The sequence below is a fragment of the Notolepis coatsorum genome, assembly GCF_963971535.1.
Source record: "Notolepis coatsorum genome assembly, chromosome: 2".
NCBI lineage: Eukaryota > Metazoa > Chordata > Actinopteri > Aulopiformes > Paralepididae > Notolepis > Notolepis coatsorum.
The window spans coordinates 163,949,720-163,969,198 of record NC_140166.1 but is presented as its reverse complement, the minus strand read 5'-3'; the positions used below and the strand labels follow the sequence as shown (position 1 = coordinate 163,969,198).

Sequence of the window (19,479 nt, the reverse complement as noted above, 5' to 3'; positions counted from 1 at the left end):
TATGAAAATGAGCAGGAAAATAATAAACATGACTCACGTCTCTGTGTGTTAGTCTCTACAGGCCTGTAACACAGACACACACACACGCACACACACACACACACCCAAATGTGGCTCAGGAGGTAGAGCAGTCGTCTGGTAATCGGAAGGTTCGATACCAGCTCCTCCCGGCAGTGCGTCGAAGTGTCCTTGAGCAAGACACTTAAGCCCTAACTACTCCCGATGAGCAGGTTGGCACCTTGCATGGTCACCTCCGCCGTCGGGTGTGTGAATGTGTGAGTGAATGGGTGAATATGAGGCATAAGTTGTAAAGCGCTTTGGATTAAACCTGCTATATAAATGCAGTCCATTTACCATTTACCAAATAAAAGAATGGGAAAGATTTAAGATAATTCGTGAATATCTATGATCTTTGTATGAAAGTTGTCTATTGAAACATGTATCATCCGAGTATAAGCTTCATGTCACACGACACATGTATAGTCAGGCTGTGGACCCGCACCTGTGATTATTGACAGGGCCTTCGCTGCAGCTACCCCCACACTCTGGAACGCCCTTCCCAACCATATCCGTCATGCAGACACAGACACACTCATTTAAAAAAGCCCTCAAAACCCACCTTTTTACCCTTGCCTTTAAGCCTTGAACTCCTTCCTTTCTCACCTTTCTTATATAATTATTTTTTATTTGCTCTACTAAAACTGTATTGTATTGTATTGTTTGTTTTGTAAAGTGCCTTTGAGCATTAGGAAAAGCGCTATATAAATCTGATGTATTATTATTGATTCATTGTCACGTGATGGAGCATTTAAAGAAAAAACAAAAGAGGAAGTGCACAGACAGTCATGACCTTTTTGTTTTCTTACAGTAAATGGTGTCCAGTGTATAATTTTCATTTAGAAGAATCTAAACATAAACCACAGAAGAAGAGATGTTGGTCTCAGGTAGGGTTGGATACCGTTCACATTTGAACCGATACCGGTACCCCAACGGTACCTTTTTTCTGTACTTTAGTCTCAAAAAATCTTATCTACCTACCTCAGTTGTAAAAAATGTGTCCAAACTTCAAATTATTATGATCATTATCATTATTATTTATTTAGAACAATTTGTTAATATATATATAATATATATAATATTGCAGCGAGCGTTGTCTGCATCTAGCTTTGTAAAGTGTAACCACACTTGCGACCGTTTTCGGCTTGCCATTGCCCCGACTGCTTTGTTGTTGAATCAAGTCAAATCCTAGGTAAGTGTGTATTGTGCGTGTGAACGTGCGGCACACTTCATAGGTTTAGTTTTGCGGTAAACGAAGCGTTGACATCATCGGACCTTTTTTTTTTTATATATTTATTTTTTGCCGTTTTTATCGCTTTATTTCTACTGGGCAGTCCAGTAGTTAGAGATAGAGGAGGAATGGGAGACAGAGTGGGGGGAAGACATTCGGCAAATAACGACCCGGGAATCGAACCCGGGTCGGCCGTGTCGCGGCTGAGCGCGCTATGTGGTTCGCCACTGGGGCGCCCGACATCATCGGACTTTAAAAATATATATATATATCTTATAGTACCGAAATGTGGCACCGGTGGATCTCACGTGAATCGGTACTCGGTAGTACCGACGTGATTCGGTCGATACCCTTAACACATTGACCGCCGGAGGTCGCTGTGGGGGGTATGGCTGTTTGTGCCAGCGCTTTGTTCAATGGAGAGAATGCAGTGTTTGCGAGTGCTAAAACTATATTAAATATTATAGCTATGGATCTAATAACGTTGTCGATTGTCAGTGAGTTTCTTCTGGTCAACATGCAAAAAACGGATTATTTTTTCATCTGTACATTTCCGTTTTATACCGTGGTGAATATGAGTATAGTTTGAGTGATTCTGAGTAATCCCAGGAAAAGACACGAAAACAGCCCTTTAGTTAAATCCACTTCACGTTCCATCATGTTGCCATTTTTCGCCTGATTATCGAATCTTCCTGAAATCAATGCTAGATTATAGTTATTATGTCTCCTCATGCACGCATGAAAGGGGGCTTGTAGCGGGGCGCCCCTCCGTGCTGCGATGGGACCAATGGGAAACAGCACACACACATTCCACACAGACAGCTTCGATCGCGGGATATAAATTATAACAATTTCGATAATTATCGATATCGAGAAATATGATAACATTATCATATCGTTATCACAATATGATTTTTTGCCATATCGCCCAGCCCTAGCCTTGCGGCTCGTTTTTGGGATCGTTATTTCGTTTATTCGCTATATCTATTCATAATTCATAGCTGCAGCCTCTGGTATACCCTTCCAAGCCTGTCTGAGCTGGCAGACGGTCAACACCGCCCTCTACTGCCAGGCGGAGCTATTGCATCTCATTGAAAATGGGCTGTTGTGTTTTAGGAGCCAATCTGAGCCGGGCGGGCGGGGTTTAAATACTCAGGCCAGCCAGTTCTATACAACGATGGCATCGAACAGTAACTCCGCCCGCCCGTCATTATGAAACTGTCGGTAGTGTGGTACAGACCTCCACGAGCATTATTTGGAATTGCAATCAGATATTTGGATTATCACTTTTGCATTACATCAGATACAAGGTAAGAACATTATATATAAATTTGATCGTTGATCTGACATTTATTTCTACCCCGATCACAGCTATCTGTGTGGACGTGTATGGCTGTTTGCCGTTGGGTGGGAGTAGGGGGGGAGTAGCGCGCCAGTCTAAACAACATTGCATGCGTGCACGAGGAAGGATAATAATTATGATCTAGCGTTGATTTCAGGATGATTAGATAATCAGCCGAAAAATTACAACGTGATGACTGGATTACAGTAAAATGCCTTTTTCTCTTATTTTTCCTGGAATTACTGAAAAACACCCAAACCATACTCTATTCAAAACGGTATAAAACGGAAATGTACGGATGAAAAAACAATCTGTCTTGAATAAAGACCTGGCGATGAATGGGGTATCAGCGCCCCCTGCTGCTGGCGGTCAATGTGTTAAAAGTACCAGATTCGGTACCCATCCCTAGTCTCAGGTCTGCGTCTCTTACCTATCCTGGAGGAGGCGAGGGACAGACGGCGCAGCTTGTGTCGGCCGAAAGACACCAGCTCCCTGGGCGGGGTCCTCTTCACGCTCGTGGGGCTCCTGGTGGAGGGGTGCGTCCGCATCAGGAGGGTGTACCTGCTGCTGGCCACTGCTGCTGGGGGACTGGTCCTCCTCTCCAACCCACTGCGAGGACCACAGACCAGATTCAAGATTCAAGAGGTTTATTCGTCACATACACGAGACATGTAGTGAAATGAAGGTGGCCATGCCCGCCTTGACTGTGCAAATAATAATAGAATAAAATAGAATAGATAATAAAATAGACATGATAAAAAGTACTAAGTATAATACAATACAATGCTATGCTTACGAATTAAAAGGTAATGAGTCCTATATACACTACTATACAATATACAGTTATACTATATATAACTATTAACTATACTATACTAGCTATACTAACTATACTATACAAAAACATAGTTCTGTTTTTAAAAGTGACCTTTTATTTTGTGTTTAAAGTGACCTGTAGTGTGTGTGTTAGGAGCATAGGTGTAGATTTAGGGGGGATTGCAGGGGACATGTCCCCCTCGATATTGAGAAGAGGAAAATGTATCCTCCTCAAAAGATATAGCTAATATGAAAGACAACCCCCTCCCCAAAAGAGGTAAACAAAATAAGGGGGTCAAAACATTTATATATCCTTAATTAACCGACTATCTCAGAGCCTTACTGCATTATATAATGCATCACTGTGCCTCACTGCATCACTGAGCACATGGTGACAGTACAGCCTGGCGAAATCTTTACATTTACAACACTTTGCATTTTCACACTTATTACTGTACATTTTACTGTATATTTTTGGCTGGATAGTTGTATATTTAAGATTTTAGAATGTATATACATACCAGAATGTATATCCGGGACCGTATTTTATTCTTTATTCTTATTTTTTATATTATTATATTCTTATTCTTATTTTAGTCCTATTGACTACCTAAATGTTTATTGTTGTTCAATGTGAGTGATCTGTAGTGCCGAAATTTCCCTCTGGATTATTAAAGGATTTCTATTCTATTCTATTCATATTCCATTATATGTGTGTCAGCGGGTACCTGAATGTTGTCTTTTCCTTTACATAAATAAAAGGCCTTTTACACCAAAAGTACACCACCAGTATGCAGGAAATGAAGTGTTTGACGCTCAACCTTTCCTGGGGGAGGACCTCCACACCCCCGCTTTTGTGTGGACCCCAGGAAGACTAGCTGCTAGCTGGTTGCTATGGCACCAGCTAATGGGTATCCGTAATCAAATCAAATCCATTCATTGAACTGCATGATAATGTAAAGTGTGATATCAAACCAACCCCCCCCCCCCCCCCCCCCCCCCCCCCCCCAACCGGAAATTGGAGTGGTTGGTTGTTAATGAAAGAATTGAGACAGAATAATATCACAATATCACAATAATCACAACATGATCCTGATGCCATATGATAACAATCATATTGATAACCCTACAACCAGCCAAACATGATAGAGAAGAGAATTTACTCTCAATAACTGTCAAACTAAATTAACGTGTGCAGAACTGTTTCAGAGGTTTTGGACATGTGTGAGATTATGTGCAAAAATAAATCAGCATTGTTGTTTGGTGAAGTGCCCCTTTAAGTTCCCACCCTGGTCAACTACAGGACACTAATGGGCCTATAACATTACAAACATGATCTATGAACTATCCACATACAAAAACACACAAACAACCTTCGATTAGCACAGGGTAGCACGACTACATCAAAGAATGAATCTACATACTGGAAAATCATACTTTGCTGCCACCTATTGACAAAATGTAGGATTGCTTAAACTGGGTAGGCTGCTTAAAAAGAGATGAATGGTATAATTATCATATTAGAGCTCAGATGGTATTTCAACAATTAACATCTCATTTTCAATCTTACTTCAGATTTATGGGTGAGAGATGTTCACGTTCTCAAAAATATATTGGACCATCTTAGGCCATAGGAAGGAATAACATGTTAAATTGAGCGTCATTCGCCTTTAAAAGTGGAACGAGGGCAAAAGAAGAATACAATAATAATATAAATCAGAGTGTGTGATTACGCTCTCCTTCCTCACCTGTTAGCAGGCCTCCTGATAATCTTCATCCTGCTGCGGAGCTTGAAACCACCAGGTGAAGAAGAGGAGGGTTGGACAGAGGCACGCTGACCCACAGGCAGAGGGACACTCAACCCTCCTCTCACCCCTTTACCGCTCTTGTCAGAGCGCCAGTGGAAGGCAGACCCGCGACGGGCCGCCGCTGCGGCCCCCCCGCCTACCCCCGTACCGGAGGCGCTCTGTCCCCCCCCTGCCTTCCAGCGGTAACGACTACCACCTGCGCTGGTCGTGGAAGAAGAGGCCCCCGTACCCTTCCTCTGTTTCGCAGATTGAGCCGGTGACAGTTTGAGCTTCTTCGTGCACTCTCCCTTCTCCAACGTTTTTTGCGCAATGGCCAAAGCTCTGGGAGACAGGGGCCTGCGGGACAGCTTGGCTTGGCCCGGTGGTGCAGAAGATGACACCCAGGTGTACTTGGAGGTCTTGAGGGCTCCTGGACTGAGCCTGCGCTGCGTCTTCTTGCCGGGGGTTCTCTTGGGCGCCGTGGACGGGCTGACGTCGGCTCCTCCGGCGTATGAAACCGGAGCGGTGGGGGGAGTAGAGCCGGTGGATTTGGCCGAGGACTGAGACGCGAACTTAGCCGGCCTGGGACCTCCTGCCGCCGCCTGGTTGTCCCGTCTCTTCACCCAGGTGAACTTGGATCTCGAGGAGGTGAGCTGCTGGGCCAGCGGTGGAGGCTTCAACTCGGAGCCGACAAGGGATTGTTGTTGTGGTGCACTGGGCTGAGCAGGGAGAGATATCGGGAGAGGTGGGGTGGATTTGATAGCTGTGACATTACTAGGGGCCGACGTGGTAGCCGTCTGCTTAACCACGGTGCTAGTAGTTTTCGCTGGCAGGTGAGGTTTGATCTGTAGCTGGGTGCCGCTCTGTACTCTAGCAGAGGTGTTGGTCTTGGCTGAGGAGGCTGGGGCCTGTACAGAGGAGGCTGGGGCCTCTACTGAGGAGGCTGGGGCCTGTACTGAGGAGGCTGGGGACTCTACTGAGGAGGCTGGGGCCTCTACTGAGGAGGCTGGGGCCTCTACTGAGGAGGCTGGGGCCTGTACTGAGGAGGCTGGGGACTCTACTGAGGAGGCTGGGGCCTCTACTGAGGAGGCTGGGGACTCTACTGAGGAGGCTGGGGCCTCTACTGAGGAGGCTGGGGCCTCTACTGAGGAGGCTGGGGCCTGTACTGAGGAGGCTGGGGCCTCTAGTGAGGCTGGGGCCTGTACTGAGGAGGCTGGGGCCTGTACTGAGGAGGCTGGGGCCTCTACTAAGGAGGCTGGGGCCTGTACTGAGGAGGCTGGGGCCTGTACTGAGGAGGCTGGGGCCACTACTGAGGAGGCTGGGGCCTCTACTGAGGAATCTGGGGCCTGTACTGAGGAGGCTGGGGCCTGTACTGAGGAGGCTGGAGCCTGTACTGAGGAGGCTGGGGCCTGTACTGAGGAGGCTGGGGCCCGTACCGAGGCAGGTTCCTTCCCCCCAGGTGGGACCACGGTCGTCCCTGCAGGCCTATGTTCAACAACTCCGATCCGTCTCCGCTGAGGGTTTTCCGGTGCTCTCATTGCTGTCGAGTCTGAACTCCTAATCCGAGCCCCGTGTCCGCTTCCTCTCTGGGTGACGCCGTCTGTCGAAACAAATCCAATCCCCTGCTCTGCTTTCTGCCCCGATGGCACCGTGGCCGCTCCGTCACCGCCGGTCCCTCTCCCGGCAGGGTTGGCGGTGCTTCGACCGGGAAGTGAGACGCCGCCGTGAGATGTGCCGACCGCCTGGACGTCGTTAGACGACGTGATGGAAGAGGAGCGAGCAGCGTCTAAAGAGAGCTGGGAGGTCTTGTTGCTGAGAGAGTAGGTCTTCCGCCAATGTCCAGGAGGTTGCGGAACGTACGGTTCTCCTCTGGACCTGTGTGGTCGCGTGAAGGATGAGCTTTGACCCCTGCCTCTGTCCGACACCGTCCTTGCTGACTGCCACTGGTCAGCTCTAGCAGAAGGCGCATTGCCATGGACACTCTTGTGGTCGTTGATTAGATCTATGAGTTGAAAGAGAGAAAGATTTAGCCAGTGAAATACTGTGGCATGGTCATGCTGGACCTACAAAAGGCCTTCGACACTGTCAATCACTCCATTCTAATTGACAAGCTAAAAGCAATTGGTTTTGATAGTTTATCAGTGAGCTGGATGCAATCCTACCTGGAGGGGAGAGAACATGTGGTGTTCCACAAGGAAGTATACTAGGACGGTCAGGACCGCTACTGTCCCTAATTTATGCAAATGACATGTTGTCAGCTTGTGACTGCAACTTGTTCCTGTTTGCGGACGACTCAGCCCTGCTGGTCTCTGACAAGAACAAGTTACAGGTTGAAAAAACCCTCAGCTCGGAACTAGGCAAAATCTGCATATGGCTCGCTGATAACAAACTATCATTACACATGGGCAAAACAGAGTCCATTGTCTTCGGTTCAAATAACAAACTCAGCAAGACCGACGGCTTCTCAGTTACAGTGGGTGACAATATTGTCGCAAGGAAAGATGAAATTACCTACTTAAGTCAACCAACAAACTAGATTCTTGTACCGGATCTCCTCTCTGGTAAACAAGAACACCCTGAAGACTCTGGCAGGAGCACTCATTCAAGGGTACTACGACTATGCTTGCACCTCAGGTACCAAAGCACCTCAAAGGCGCTAAAAACAAGATTACAAACATCACAAAACAAACTGGTCAGACTACTACTTGACCTTACCCCTAGAACCCACCTCACCCCTGCCAACTTTGACAACCTAGGATGGCTTAGAGTAGACGACATAGTACAGCAACTTGCAATGGGCCTGGTCTACAAGATACTATACGACTAAGGTACCCATGTACATGTCAAAATACTTCCCAAAGGTCAGTGAATACCACGACCACAACACCAGAGGAAGCTCAACAAATCATATTAAACCCAGATTCGGCTCAAACAAGGGACTAAACACGTTTTGCAATTATGCCACATCAATGTGGAACGCCCTACCCAAAGCTGTAAAGGAATGTGAATCCCTACCCACATTCAAAATCGCTCTTAAAGAGCACCTACGGGAGGCTGCAATTCGAAACCTCCCACCCCCTCCTAATAGACAGTCTCCTCCCCACTGCATGTATATATTCTCTCCCCGCCGTATGTATATTTCTCTCCCACCCACCCACCCCCTCCTCCAAATGTACAGTCTCCTCCCCACCGTATGTATATTTCTCTCCCACCCACCCACCCACCCCCTCCTAATGTACAGTCCCCTCCCCATCATACTCTGTCAGGATCTATGGGTAACAGTACTGTATATTTGAATACCGTTTATGTCACAAATGTATCAGTACTAAATACCTGTATGTCCCTATATGCCATACATGTCATGTATGTTGTGTATGTCATAAATGTCAATATGAATAGGGGACCCTTATGTAAACAAGAAAAACGTCTTTCTCTGGTCTGCATCCCCTTAACAATTGTGTGTATTGAGCCGTACTGTATTGTACCCATTCTGCAATCAGTTAAATAAAGTTCTCATTCATTCATTAAGTGACAGTATGAGAGAATAATATAACAAGTTATATATTTACAGTTGATACGGTTACAGAACTATTAGGAGGACTGACGAACAATAAATCAAGGGAACAGCCATGGCATTTAAAAATAGACATAACTATAACAGCTAGGTACTAGCATTAGCTCCCATGTGATGATCAAATACGTGTTGAGCAGCACACCTAACGTTACATGGCAGCTGGTACTCTACTAGTCTGTAAGATACTCTGTGCATAACATGTCTTTACCGAAGCTTTACAACAACAACAACAACAACAACAACAACAACAACAACAACAACAACAACAACAACAACAACAACAACAACAACAACAACTTACTTTGTAATAGTTCAATTTGCCTTTTCAAAGCATCTTTCTCCTCCATGTTTACCTGGATGAATGAATGCAAACGTTACACTTACAGTACGGCTCAATACATACAATTGTTAATTATGGGGATGCAGACGAGAGAAAGACGTTTTGTCTTGTTTACATCAGGGTCCACGCCACACGTCTAAATGTAATCGTCATCAAGCAGCGACGGGAATAGGCTGTCTTAGATGATGTAATACACTGTCCAAAAAAACGGGGAAAAACTGAAATACGGAGCTGTTTTTCGTATTTTGGTGTCAGAATCAAATGGAAAAAATGTGTAAATAATGGGCCGATTTTGGTCCGTGTACGTTTTGATAGTTCGTTTTTCGTTTTTGATGTGAAGAATGGAGAACGGAACCACGTGACAAGTACATTTTATCAATGTAAAAGCCATGCACGATCTAACGTTAACGAATATGTATAACGTTATGAATAAAATACATAAATACAGATCTATACCATAATACCAGGGTAACGTTATGATACATACATTTAGACATGATATTTTATGTGAAGTAATAGCCTAATAATATGGAAATAGCCTGTGTGGTCTGTCCCAAATCCAAATGCCTATATTCTAATACCAACGCAGTTGTGCGTGTTGCGAATCTGATTGGCCACTGACGTTTCTGGTCATGTGACATGTGCACCAATCGTGTGACGGCAAGTTCTTTCGACGGTTAAGCTTAGGCACTCTTTCGAAGTTGGTTAAGGTTAGAGTTTGTCTTAGAGCATGGCAATAGAACGCCAGGTAGTTTGCAGGCTTTTCGACGTGGAAATGGGCAAAGACACAGCTCGTCACGCGATTGGGCGCACATGTCACATGGCCAGAAACGTCAGTGGCCAATCAGATTAGCAAATCGCACAACTGCGTTGGTATTCGCATAGACGCGTCCCAAATAGTGTTGTCTAAACGCACAGGGGGGATTGTTCAGTTCAGTGATGGCTCTCGGGAAGAAGCTGTTCTGCAGCCTGGAGGTGCAGGCTTTGAAGGCCCTTTATCGCCTCACAGATGGTAACAGGGAGAAGAGGTGGTGAGAGTGGTGTGTTTCATCCTTCAGGATGCTGCTAGCTCTGAGGAGGCAGCGGCGCAGCGCTTTCTGAAGATGTCATCCAGTGTGGGCAGGGGGACACCGATGATTTTTTGGCAGGTGTTTATGACTCTCTGGAGGGATTTTCTTTCATATTCTGTGCAGTTTGCATACCATGCTGTCATTGCTGTGATGGAGTATGTTAAAATGCTCTCAATAGAGCATGTTTGGGGTGGCTGGGGTCTCTGATGATCCTACAGGCTTTGCTTGCACCAGGGGCGGTTCTAGCATCAGACCTTTAGGGGGGCTCACCCCTTAGAGCAGTAGCATAATTTCACTAAATGCCATGATCAGGCAAGGGAGGGGGCGGGCAGGATTAAATTCCATAGTATGCATGCTTGCTCGCACAGAAACAGTCCGTCCAGATGATGTAGCCTATACAGCACTCTACTACAGATACACTACCCAGAGCGCTACGACACACATAGGTGACAATAGTGTGTGTGCGCAGGGCACGAAATTGGAGATTTTCGGTTTGGCGAGTGACACTGAGAGGTCGGTCCGCCAGATGGCGGGTAGGCATGGGGATCGAAAACGGTTCCCGTTGGGAGCCGGTTCCTAATTGTCCGATTCCTGGAATCGCATGCCTCCGTGACTATAGATTCCTCTTATCGCTGCCAGGTGTTTCCTACAGTTGCGCATAACGTTAGCGCCACGCATGTAGCCATGGCAGACTATTTGATTCCTTAAGGGCTCGAAATTGCCTGAGTTTTGGCCATATATTCCCGAAATGCTCCCGCTGTTTGGCTGCTTCTATGTGCAGTGAAAACTACTCCAATGTTTTAGAACCTAGTCAATGATTTAATTCAGGGTAATCTAAGATTAGCCGCGGAGCTAACGCTAGCTAATCAAGCTCACAGAGAGAGATAACAGCTGACAGCAGGTAGTACAGGTACAAATAAAATAAAAAAAGGGTGTGGGGGCTGTTGTGTAAACCTTGTATACACTCTTTAGTTCACATATAATAAGAGACGGAGAGCGTGTGATCACGTTGACTGTTTGTTTACAGGAAGTACTGTTCAGGAAGTACCGTGCAACATACAAACATGTCCGTGTAAAGGGCGGTCAGGTGGCGTAGCGGAGATTGCGCTCGTCACCAATGCAGGAGATGCTGGGTTCGAGGCTGCCTTGAGATATAGCTCTAAGGTGGAAGAGCTGATCAGCAGAGGGAAGCAGTAATCTAACAACTGAGAATTTCAAACAGTAGGCTATCTTTCCTTCTTTCAGATTTTTGATACACTATTTCTCCATCAAGAAAGCTTTTTCATAATTTGGATGGAATATTTTACTAACTTCAGTGTCAACCAAGAATGATATGCAATTCGAAATTGGCCCCTGTAAAAAAAAGAAATGGTGGAGCTGAAAAAGCTAGAATTAAAAAACTAAAACAAGTGACTTGCTGCGAAACATGCTGGTGATGTAGAGTAGGACAGTTTAATTGGGGGACAGACAGACAGACAGACAGACAGAGACAGAAAGACACAGAGAGAGAGAGACACACAGAGAGAGAGAGAGACACACAGCGAACAGGCTCTTGGAATGGGTGTCTGGGAGGAAGTGGGGGGTCTTTCGATGTTGATTAAACGGCAAGCAACTAATGTCATGAGTGCAAAATTAAAGGACAATAAATCGAATCTAACTGAAATTGTGTAGCACAGACCTTTCTATGGATCAAAACCTCAATATTATTATGGTGTAGTTAATACTTCATGTATCCTTAATCCCTAGGCTCAAAAAAAGAAAACGTATGCCAATGACAGGAAGTAACGGTATATGTGTGTGTGTGCGTGTGTGTGTGTGTGTGTGCACTGTGCACTGTGCACGAGTGCACATCTAGGGGCGGGGTGTAGATTGGTCTCCCTGATGTTGACTCCTTAGCCACAGCCTTGGGTTGTTTAATACTGGACGAGTGTTTCATAACGGCCGTTGTGTGGGCCAGTTTCGGGGCCGGTGCGCGGGCTGGTGCGTCTGAATGTCCCGGGCTGAATTTGTGTCCCAGTCCGCCCCTGCACATTACACACACTTCTGCAGTCCCTCCCGCCGTCTCTCTCTCTCTCTCTCTCTCTCTCTCTCTCTCTCTCTCTCTCTCTCTCTCTCTCTCTCTCTCTCTCTCTCTCCCTCTCTCTCTCTATCTATCTCTCTCCCTCTGTCTCCCTCCCTCTCCTCGCTAGTTCTCTGCCTGTCAAACCCTGTTTGAGGAAGTGTCGGGTTACACTATGCCTACGTCTCCGACACACACACAGTCAAGTGTGTGTATGTGTGTGTCTCCGACAAGGGAGAGAGATGGCGCACACACATTACACACTTATGCAGTCCCTCCCGCCGTCCCTCTCTCTCTCTCTCTCCCTCTCGCTCGTTCTCTGCCTGTGAAAACCCGTTTGAGGAAGTGTCGGGTTACACTGCACTACAACCATAGAGGGGGCGTTACTGCAGTTATATTATCATACTGGCAATCGCGTCTCGCTCTTCGCCATTATGAGATAACTCCTAGCACCTAATGTGCTCACGAAACAAACAAATGCACTCACATGCACGTGACCAGGCCACGCCCCCGCGTCCCACTATATGACGCCGGATATGGTCACACTCCACCTTCCTCTTTTTGTTTCCAACACGGAAGTAGCAGTGCACTCCGTGAACAAGCTGTTATGAAACACAGGGAGAATCTACACAATGTTGGGTATTCGCCAGAAGTTCACCAGCCCCTGGAATCTTCTCGACACATCCTAAACAGCGCAACGGGCCTGTCCTGGAGTTTCCTCGTCTCGTGACAGCGGACTGAGGGACGTCGCGCGACGGTTAGCAGTCGAGCTAAGTCGTGCACAGGTAAGGCCTGCGTTATCAGGCATTGATACTAGCATGAGTAATACTGCTCATTGTCCCGTGAGACAGCCGAGTGATGTATTGGTGATGTATTGGATATTTGGGAAAACATGGTCGTCATGACTCTGTTTTGGGTGTTTTCCCAGTTATCCTAGAGCGCGCGGCTAATGCTAATGCTACAATGCTGGGACGCCGTTCCTTTGTTCCCCGCCGAGGGCTGTCTTTACTAAAAGGTCTTCCCTCCTCTTACCCATTCATGCTGACGGTCAATCGGTGTCTAATGTTGGGGGTTTAACGGGGGCTTGTTTACCATTTACATTGGTGGATGGGCTGAGGCTCAGGGCAGGTGTGCTTTTTGTGAATCTATGAATTGAAAATGGGGGTCCTTGGTGTGGACAGGACTGGTGTTTTTTCTCTGGTCTGCATCCCCTTAACAATTGTGTGTATGGGCTAGCCCATTCTGCAATATGTTAATAGAGTTTTCGTTCATTTATTCATTTACCCCTTCATGGGTGCACACCACAGTGGAGGTTGCTGCATGCCTACTAGTGAGGCAGTGCTTCACTAGTAGTAGACTTTGGTCTGCAGCCACCACTGGTGTTCCGTGCTTAGTGAAGCAGGTGGCATCAGTCCTTTGCCTCTGACATGGTGGAACGGTGTCCCGCCCGGCCGACGCCATGAGGCGAGTCGGCCCGGCAGGTGGCTGGTGGGCTGATAAAGCCTATACCGCCGCGGTATAGAATTAGCAGCGATTGGCAACATTGTTCAAATTGCTTGTTCACAGGCATCTTTGGTTGGAACAGTTTCCCCTTGAGGAGGAGAGAAGGTTTTCCCTCCTCAGGGCTCCCCTCTCCGCAGAGGGACTTTTGGTGTTTCTGCAGGAGCGTGGGCGGTATTTGACCTAGACCCCACGCCGCCTCACACCGCGCAGCCAGAGGTGAGGGCGCGGCCTCGCCAGCGGCTGTGGCGAGGCCCCCGACCAGCGGCCATGTTTCCCCTGCCTGAGGTACCCTGGGCACAAAGACAACAGGTAATCACAAGGCCGACAGCCTTGGCGGCCGAGGGATCGGCTACATTAGATGAGCACGCCCTAAAAATCCGTCGCTGTCTAGCTGTGTCTAGCACGCTCTCCGGTCACTCCCCCCCCAACACCAGCGGGATACAGGCTCTGATTTGTTCCCTTTGGCTGCGGGCCGCGTGCCTTCAGTGAAGCGCAAGCGGCCCCACGTTTCGCTTCTCATGGGGACAGGGGCTGACACCCAGTTGCTGGCTAGGCCTGGGTCTGCCTATGAGAATGCTGTGCTGTCAAGTGGCTCCCACGCCACACATGTTTGGTGAGCCTGGTGTTGTGTCTGTCAACGACAAAGGTTGTCAGCGGGGGAACTCGAGGCCCAGGAGGTTGCAGCGTGAGTTCCCCTAGCCCGCCCTCGCCAGGCCAGGTATCACGTTAGTGCCTCCCATGGCAGGAAGACCATGCGTGGTTTGGGTGGTAGTAATATCACTGCAGGGCTACGGTGTGTAGGAACCCACCCTATCGGGCAGTGTCGGGGTCCCCCCTTGGGTGCGATTGCCTCGTTGGTAGTGTCGGGGTGCAATAACCCGGCTCCGCGAGACGCCCTGCTCGCGCGGTTGGCGAGTCCAGGGTTGGCAACGCACAGCAGGTGGGACCGGGCCTCCTATCTACGGTTCCTGGCGGACCAGCGCCAAGTGGCGGCGGGTGCGCTTTGGGATTATCATCACATGGCTACAAGAGTGCCATATGTCGAGGTGGATGGAGAGAACGCTGAGGCGGGGACTTGTGTTGCAGTTTGCACAACCCCACCCTCCGTTTTCAGGTTTGGTACAGACCCTGTTGTCGGGGTCAGCAGCGGTGACAGCTCAGGCCAACGAGATCCAATCTCTGTTGGTGAAGCAAGCCATCGTCGTGGTCCCAAAGGAGGACGCGATGCGTGGCGTTTCCTCCCGGTATTCTCTGGTGCCCGAGAAATCGGGAGGGGGGGGGGGGGGGTCAGACCCATACTGGACCTGTCCCATGGAAGGTTCAGAATGTTGACCGTCTCCCGCCTGTTAGGCACTGTCAAGTGGGGGACTGGTTCACCTCCATAGACCTGTAGGATGCGTATTCGCATCCCGATCTTCCATCCTAGGGCTTACCTACGCTTCCTTTGCAGGGCTTAGCGTACGGGTACCAGAGGCTGCCGTTCGGCTACTCTCTGGCTCCCGCATCTTCACCAAGTGCGTGGAGACCGCGCTGGGGCCTCTGCGTCATCAGGGGTTACGAATTTTATTCTACCCTGGACGACGTTCTGGTCCTTGGCCGGTCAGGGTAGATCGCCAGGTCTCATACCAGGCAGGTGGTGCCTCACCAGCCTGGGTTTTGCTGTAGACTGGAAGTAGAGTACTCCTCTTCCCAGTCAACGGGTGGAGTACTTGGGCTTTTTCTAAGCTCAAGGTCTATATGGGCATCCCTCTCAGAGCGGCGGCGAGTGGGTGGTTCTTGGCGCGCTCGGGAGGTTCCGTCCTAGGACGGTTACAGCGCTGTCCGTGATGCGCCTGCTGCTGTGGTCCCTATTGGCCTCCTCTTCATGAGGAAGATACAGATGTGGTTTTTTTCCAGTATGGAAATGGACCCGGTGAGAAACATGTGGAAGCGGCTGAAGGTTCCCATGTCAGTACTGGAGGACCTCGTCCTCTGGGGAGGGCCTGGTGCCCTCACCAGCGGGGTCCCCGTGGGCAGCAGGCTGTCACACATCACGGTCTTCACCGGCGCCTCCCTCATGGGATGGGGGGGATGTGTCGGGCCAATGTAGTAGGGGGCAGCTGGCAAGACCATGCTGCCCAGTCTGCGCTACATTCAATGTGTTGGAATTGAAGGCTGCTGCCCTGTTAGGGGGGGCCTCGGTGGAGGACATCTGTGCTGCGGCCTTCTGGTCCTCCCCGGGTCCCTTCGTTAGGTTTTACCTCATGGACGTGACTGGGGGTTCTGTCTCCCAGGCGGTTCTGAGGTCTGGGACCTCTCCTGCGTCCCACTAATTGGTGGGCTAGCAGGGGTGTGCTAGCAGCCTGTGCTGTGCGTTTTCAGGGGTGTCTGGTTCCCCCTTTTTTTCGCACTTTGGTGGAGTTGACTGCCTCCCCCCTTCGTTAGGACGGGCGGGTGGACGCGACTCCCTTCCTCCCTGGCTGGGGCTTACGGGCCCTCAGGGGGTACACTTGTCGGGCCACACGTCTGCTCTGCCCCATATCTCATAATGGCGAAGAGCGAGACGCGATTGCCAGTATGATAATATAACGAAAGGTTATCCTATAACCTAGTTATATGAATACTGGCTGAGCGTCTCGCTCTTAGCGCCCTGAGGTCCCTTGGATGGTTTTTCCGTGTATGGAAATCTTTCTGAGGAAGGTGGAGTGTGACCATGTCCGGTCTCATATAGTGGGACGCGGGGGCGTGGCCTGGTCACGTGCATGTGAGTGCATTTGTTTGTTTCGTGAGCACATTAGGTGCTAGGAGATAGGAGTTATCTCATAATGGCGAAGAGCGAGACGCTCAGCCAGTATTCATATAACTAGGTTATAGGATAACCTTTCGATCAATGCTATGTCGACGTCACAGAAACCGTCAAATCAGGACAGATCAGATTTTTATCATCAATTACTAACGTCCTCATATATGAAACCCTCCACCTAGACTCCGTCTGGAGGAGGGATATACCAGACCTGGAAAGTGATTTTGATTGGCAAGAAGCCTGGGCAAATGTTCAACTCACATCAAGGAACCCGGACCATCAACAAATCAATCTTAACTATATTCACAGGACATACTTGACTCCTATAAGACTGAAAAAAATGGGTCTTATACAAGACTCCAAATGCTCCTTATGTACAAATGGGGACGAGGGGACATTTATGCACATGTACTGGGACTGCCCACCAGTTAAGATATTCTGGAAAGAGGTGACCCAGCAATTATCAAATCTCTTAACTTGGAATATACCTGTACACCCCTCTGTATTACTGCTGAATGACGTTTTTGAGTGTGCAGTACATCCACAGCTAAAGAGATTGGTTTTATCGGGTATCACAGTGGCTAAAAAGCTGATAGCATCACGATGGTTCCAACCGGAAAAAAATTGCCGAAAGGTCTGGATTATTACATATCTCAATGTGATCTATCAAGAAATATCTACAGCAAGAATTTTGGGTCTCAATGAATCCAAAATGACATTGTGGTTAGAAGTGGTGGAGAAAATAAAAGCTAGCATATAATGGTAATGTCTGGTTAGGAGCGAGGGAAAATGGATGGATTATCCAATGGGGGGTCCGGGAGGGGGGGGTACGAGCTGGAGCATATGTGTGTAGGTTTTTAGATAACAGGTATTAAGGGTAAGACAATTAACTAAAATGTGATTTCATTGGATGTGCACTGTCAACTAATGTTTGTATATCTTATTGTGTGTTGTCATGTTTGTTTATGTGTTTGTTTAAAAAATAATTAAAAAATAAAATACAAAAAAACAAATCAGGACAGTTTAGTTGAGTGAGGGAAGATCTCGTGAACTTGAGACTAGACTGATGAGTCAATATGGTAATTAGAGACACAGACCCATTGATACTAACCTGTATTACTATAAAACCATGCTAAACACAGAAAAAGGGCATTTATAATGCATGTCCCCTTTAAATCAACTTTCCAGCCCCCTGTCAACTGTCAAATGATCTCAACTGTCAACCTAAATTAACATTCAGTATTCAATATGGTCTGATATTAACATTCAGTATTCAATATTGTCTGATTCAATATTAACATTCAGTATTCAAGTAGAACAGCTAGCTATCCGTTGTGGACACTCACCTTTCCACAGCAAACCGGTAGGCAAGGCACCTTGGTTGAGAAATGCAGGTTTCAGTCTATGTGTTGTAGGATAGCCAGTCTATCTATCCTGTCTCAAGATGCACAATGAGATCTTGAGAGAATGAATATAGAACACAACATTTGTGTTGTATTAATTATATGCAACAATTCTAGAACATTTACTGTTCTAGAATGTCTATTATGACATCATACTGTGACATCACAAATGTTCTAGAATGTTCTATTATGACATCATACTGTGACATCACAACGGAACATGTTTGAGAGACATTTGAATAATATAAATAATGTTTGGTAAGGCTGTCCCCGAAGCCTGTTTTTGGGATTCAAACTTCGTCAGGGTTCTTCGAACGGACGTTTGAACCTTCGTTTTTAATTAAAAAATTTAAATAATAAAAGTAAAATTTTTAAAATTTAAATTATAAAAAATAATTTATTTATATATATATATATATCCTCAAACTAAATCCTCAATTTGAATAAAGTGATTCAAACTTCGTCAGGGTTTTTCGAACGAATGTTCGAACCTTAGTTTTTAATAAAAAAAGAATAAAAAAAAAGTAATTAAAAAAAAAAATTGCTCAAACTAAATCCTCAATTTGAATAAAGTGATTCAAACTTCGTCAGGGTTTTTCGAACAGACGTTCGAACCTTCGTTTTTAATTAAAAAATTTAAATAATTTTTTTTTTTATAATATATTGTAGGAATGCGGTAATGATAGTGAAAACGGAGCCGTGTTCCGATGCAAAAATACTATTTTATTACGCGCTCTACTGTCGCACAACAACACTGCCATTCCTCTTTCATTTGTCTCTATTTATAACTACGTCATCCCCCGCTAAGGATCACGGGAGATGTAGTAAACACCACATAAGGCTAGGATGCCGTGAATTATGTCCCAGTAGCCACTACACACGTCCCCCCAGAATTCACAAGAACTGGCCCCAAAAAACGTCCAGGGGCTCTGACGACCCGCCCAAAACAACTCCGGTACCCCTGGGCAGGCACAGGAAACCGAGGCAGTGGTAAAGCAGTAGGCTGACACTGAACAGGCCTCGGACGGCAGGTCTGGGGGTCCGCCGTAGCTAGAGTAGGCGTCGGGACTGCCCTACCAGGGGGGCGACCGCGGCGGGGCGGTTGGGCCAACTCAATGGGGCGGTCCAAATCCAGGTGAGCAGGCTTCAGGCGATCCACCGAGATCCGTTCTTCCCTCCCCCCCATGTCAACGACGAAGGTCGTATCTAGGGCTGTCTTAAATACTTCGAAGCTTTGAAGCTTTGTTCGATGGCACAAGCTTCGAACATAAAAAAAAAAACGAAGTTTAAAAAAAGGGAAAAAAAATATTAATTTTTTTTCAAAAAAAAATTCAGATTTTTTTTTTACTTTTTTTTTTACTTCGGTGTGTGTGTGTGTATGTGTGTGTGTGTGTGTGTGTGTGTGTGTGTGTGTGTGTGTGTGTGCATGGGGCCATTGGGTGGGGCCGGGGGACAAATACACTGGAGGAAAGTAACCCAGCTCAGCACTGCCCAAATTATATCATCACTATTGCC

The 19,479-nt window shown here is 47.2% G+C and overlaps 1 protein-coding gene across 1 annotated transcript in view; it reads right to left on the bottom strand.

Moving 5' to 3' along the window:
• zc3h3 (zinc finger CCCH-type containing 3) overlaps positions 1–19,150 on the bottom strand; it is a gene marked incomplete at its 5' end in the record, with an annotated part of 242,580 nt that extends 223,430 nt beyond the window's left edge. Inside the window, 3 exons of the mRNA XM_084308377.1 lie at positions 3,061–3,239; positions 5,195–7,235; positions 19,042–19,150. Of these exons, the coding sequence (XP_084164503.1) occupies positions 3,061–3,239; positions 5,195–7,235; positions 19,042–19,150 (2,329 nt within the window). The remainder of the gene's footprint in view (positions 1–3,060; positions 3,240–5,194; positions 7,236–19,041) is intronic.
• Between the last annotated feature and the right edge of the window lie 329 nt (positions 19,151–19,479).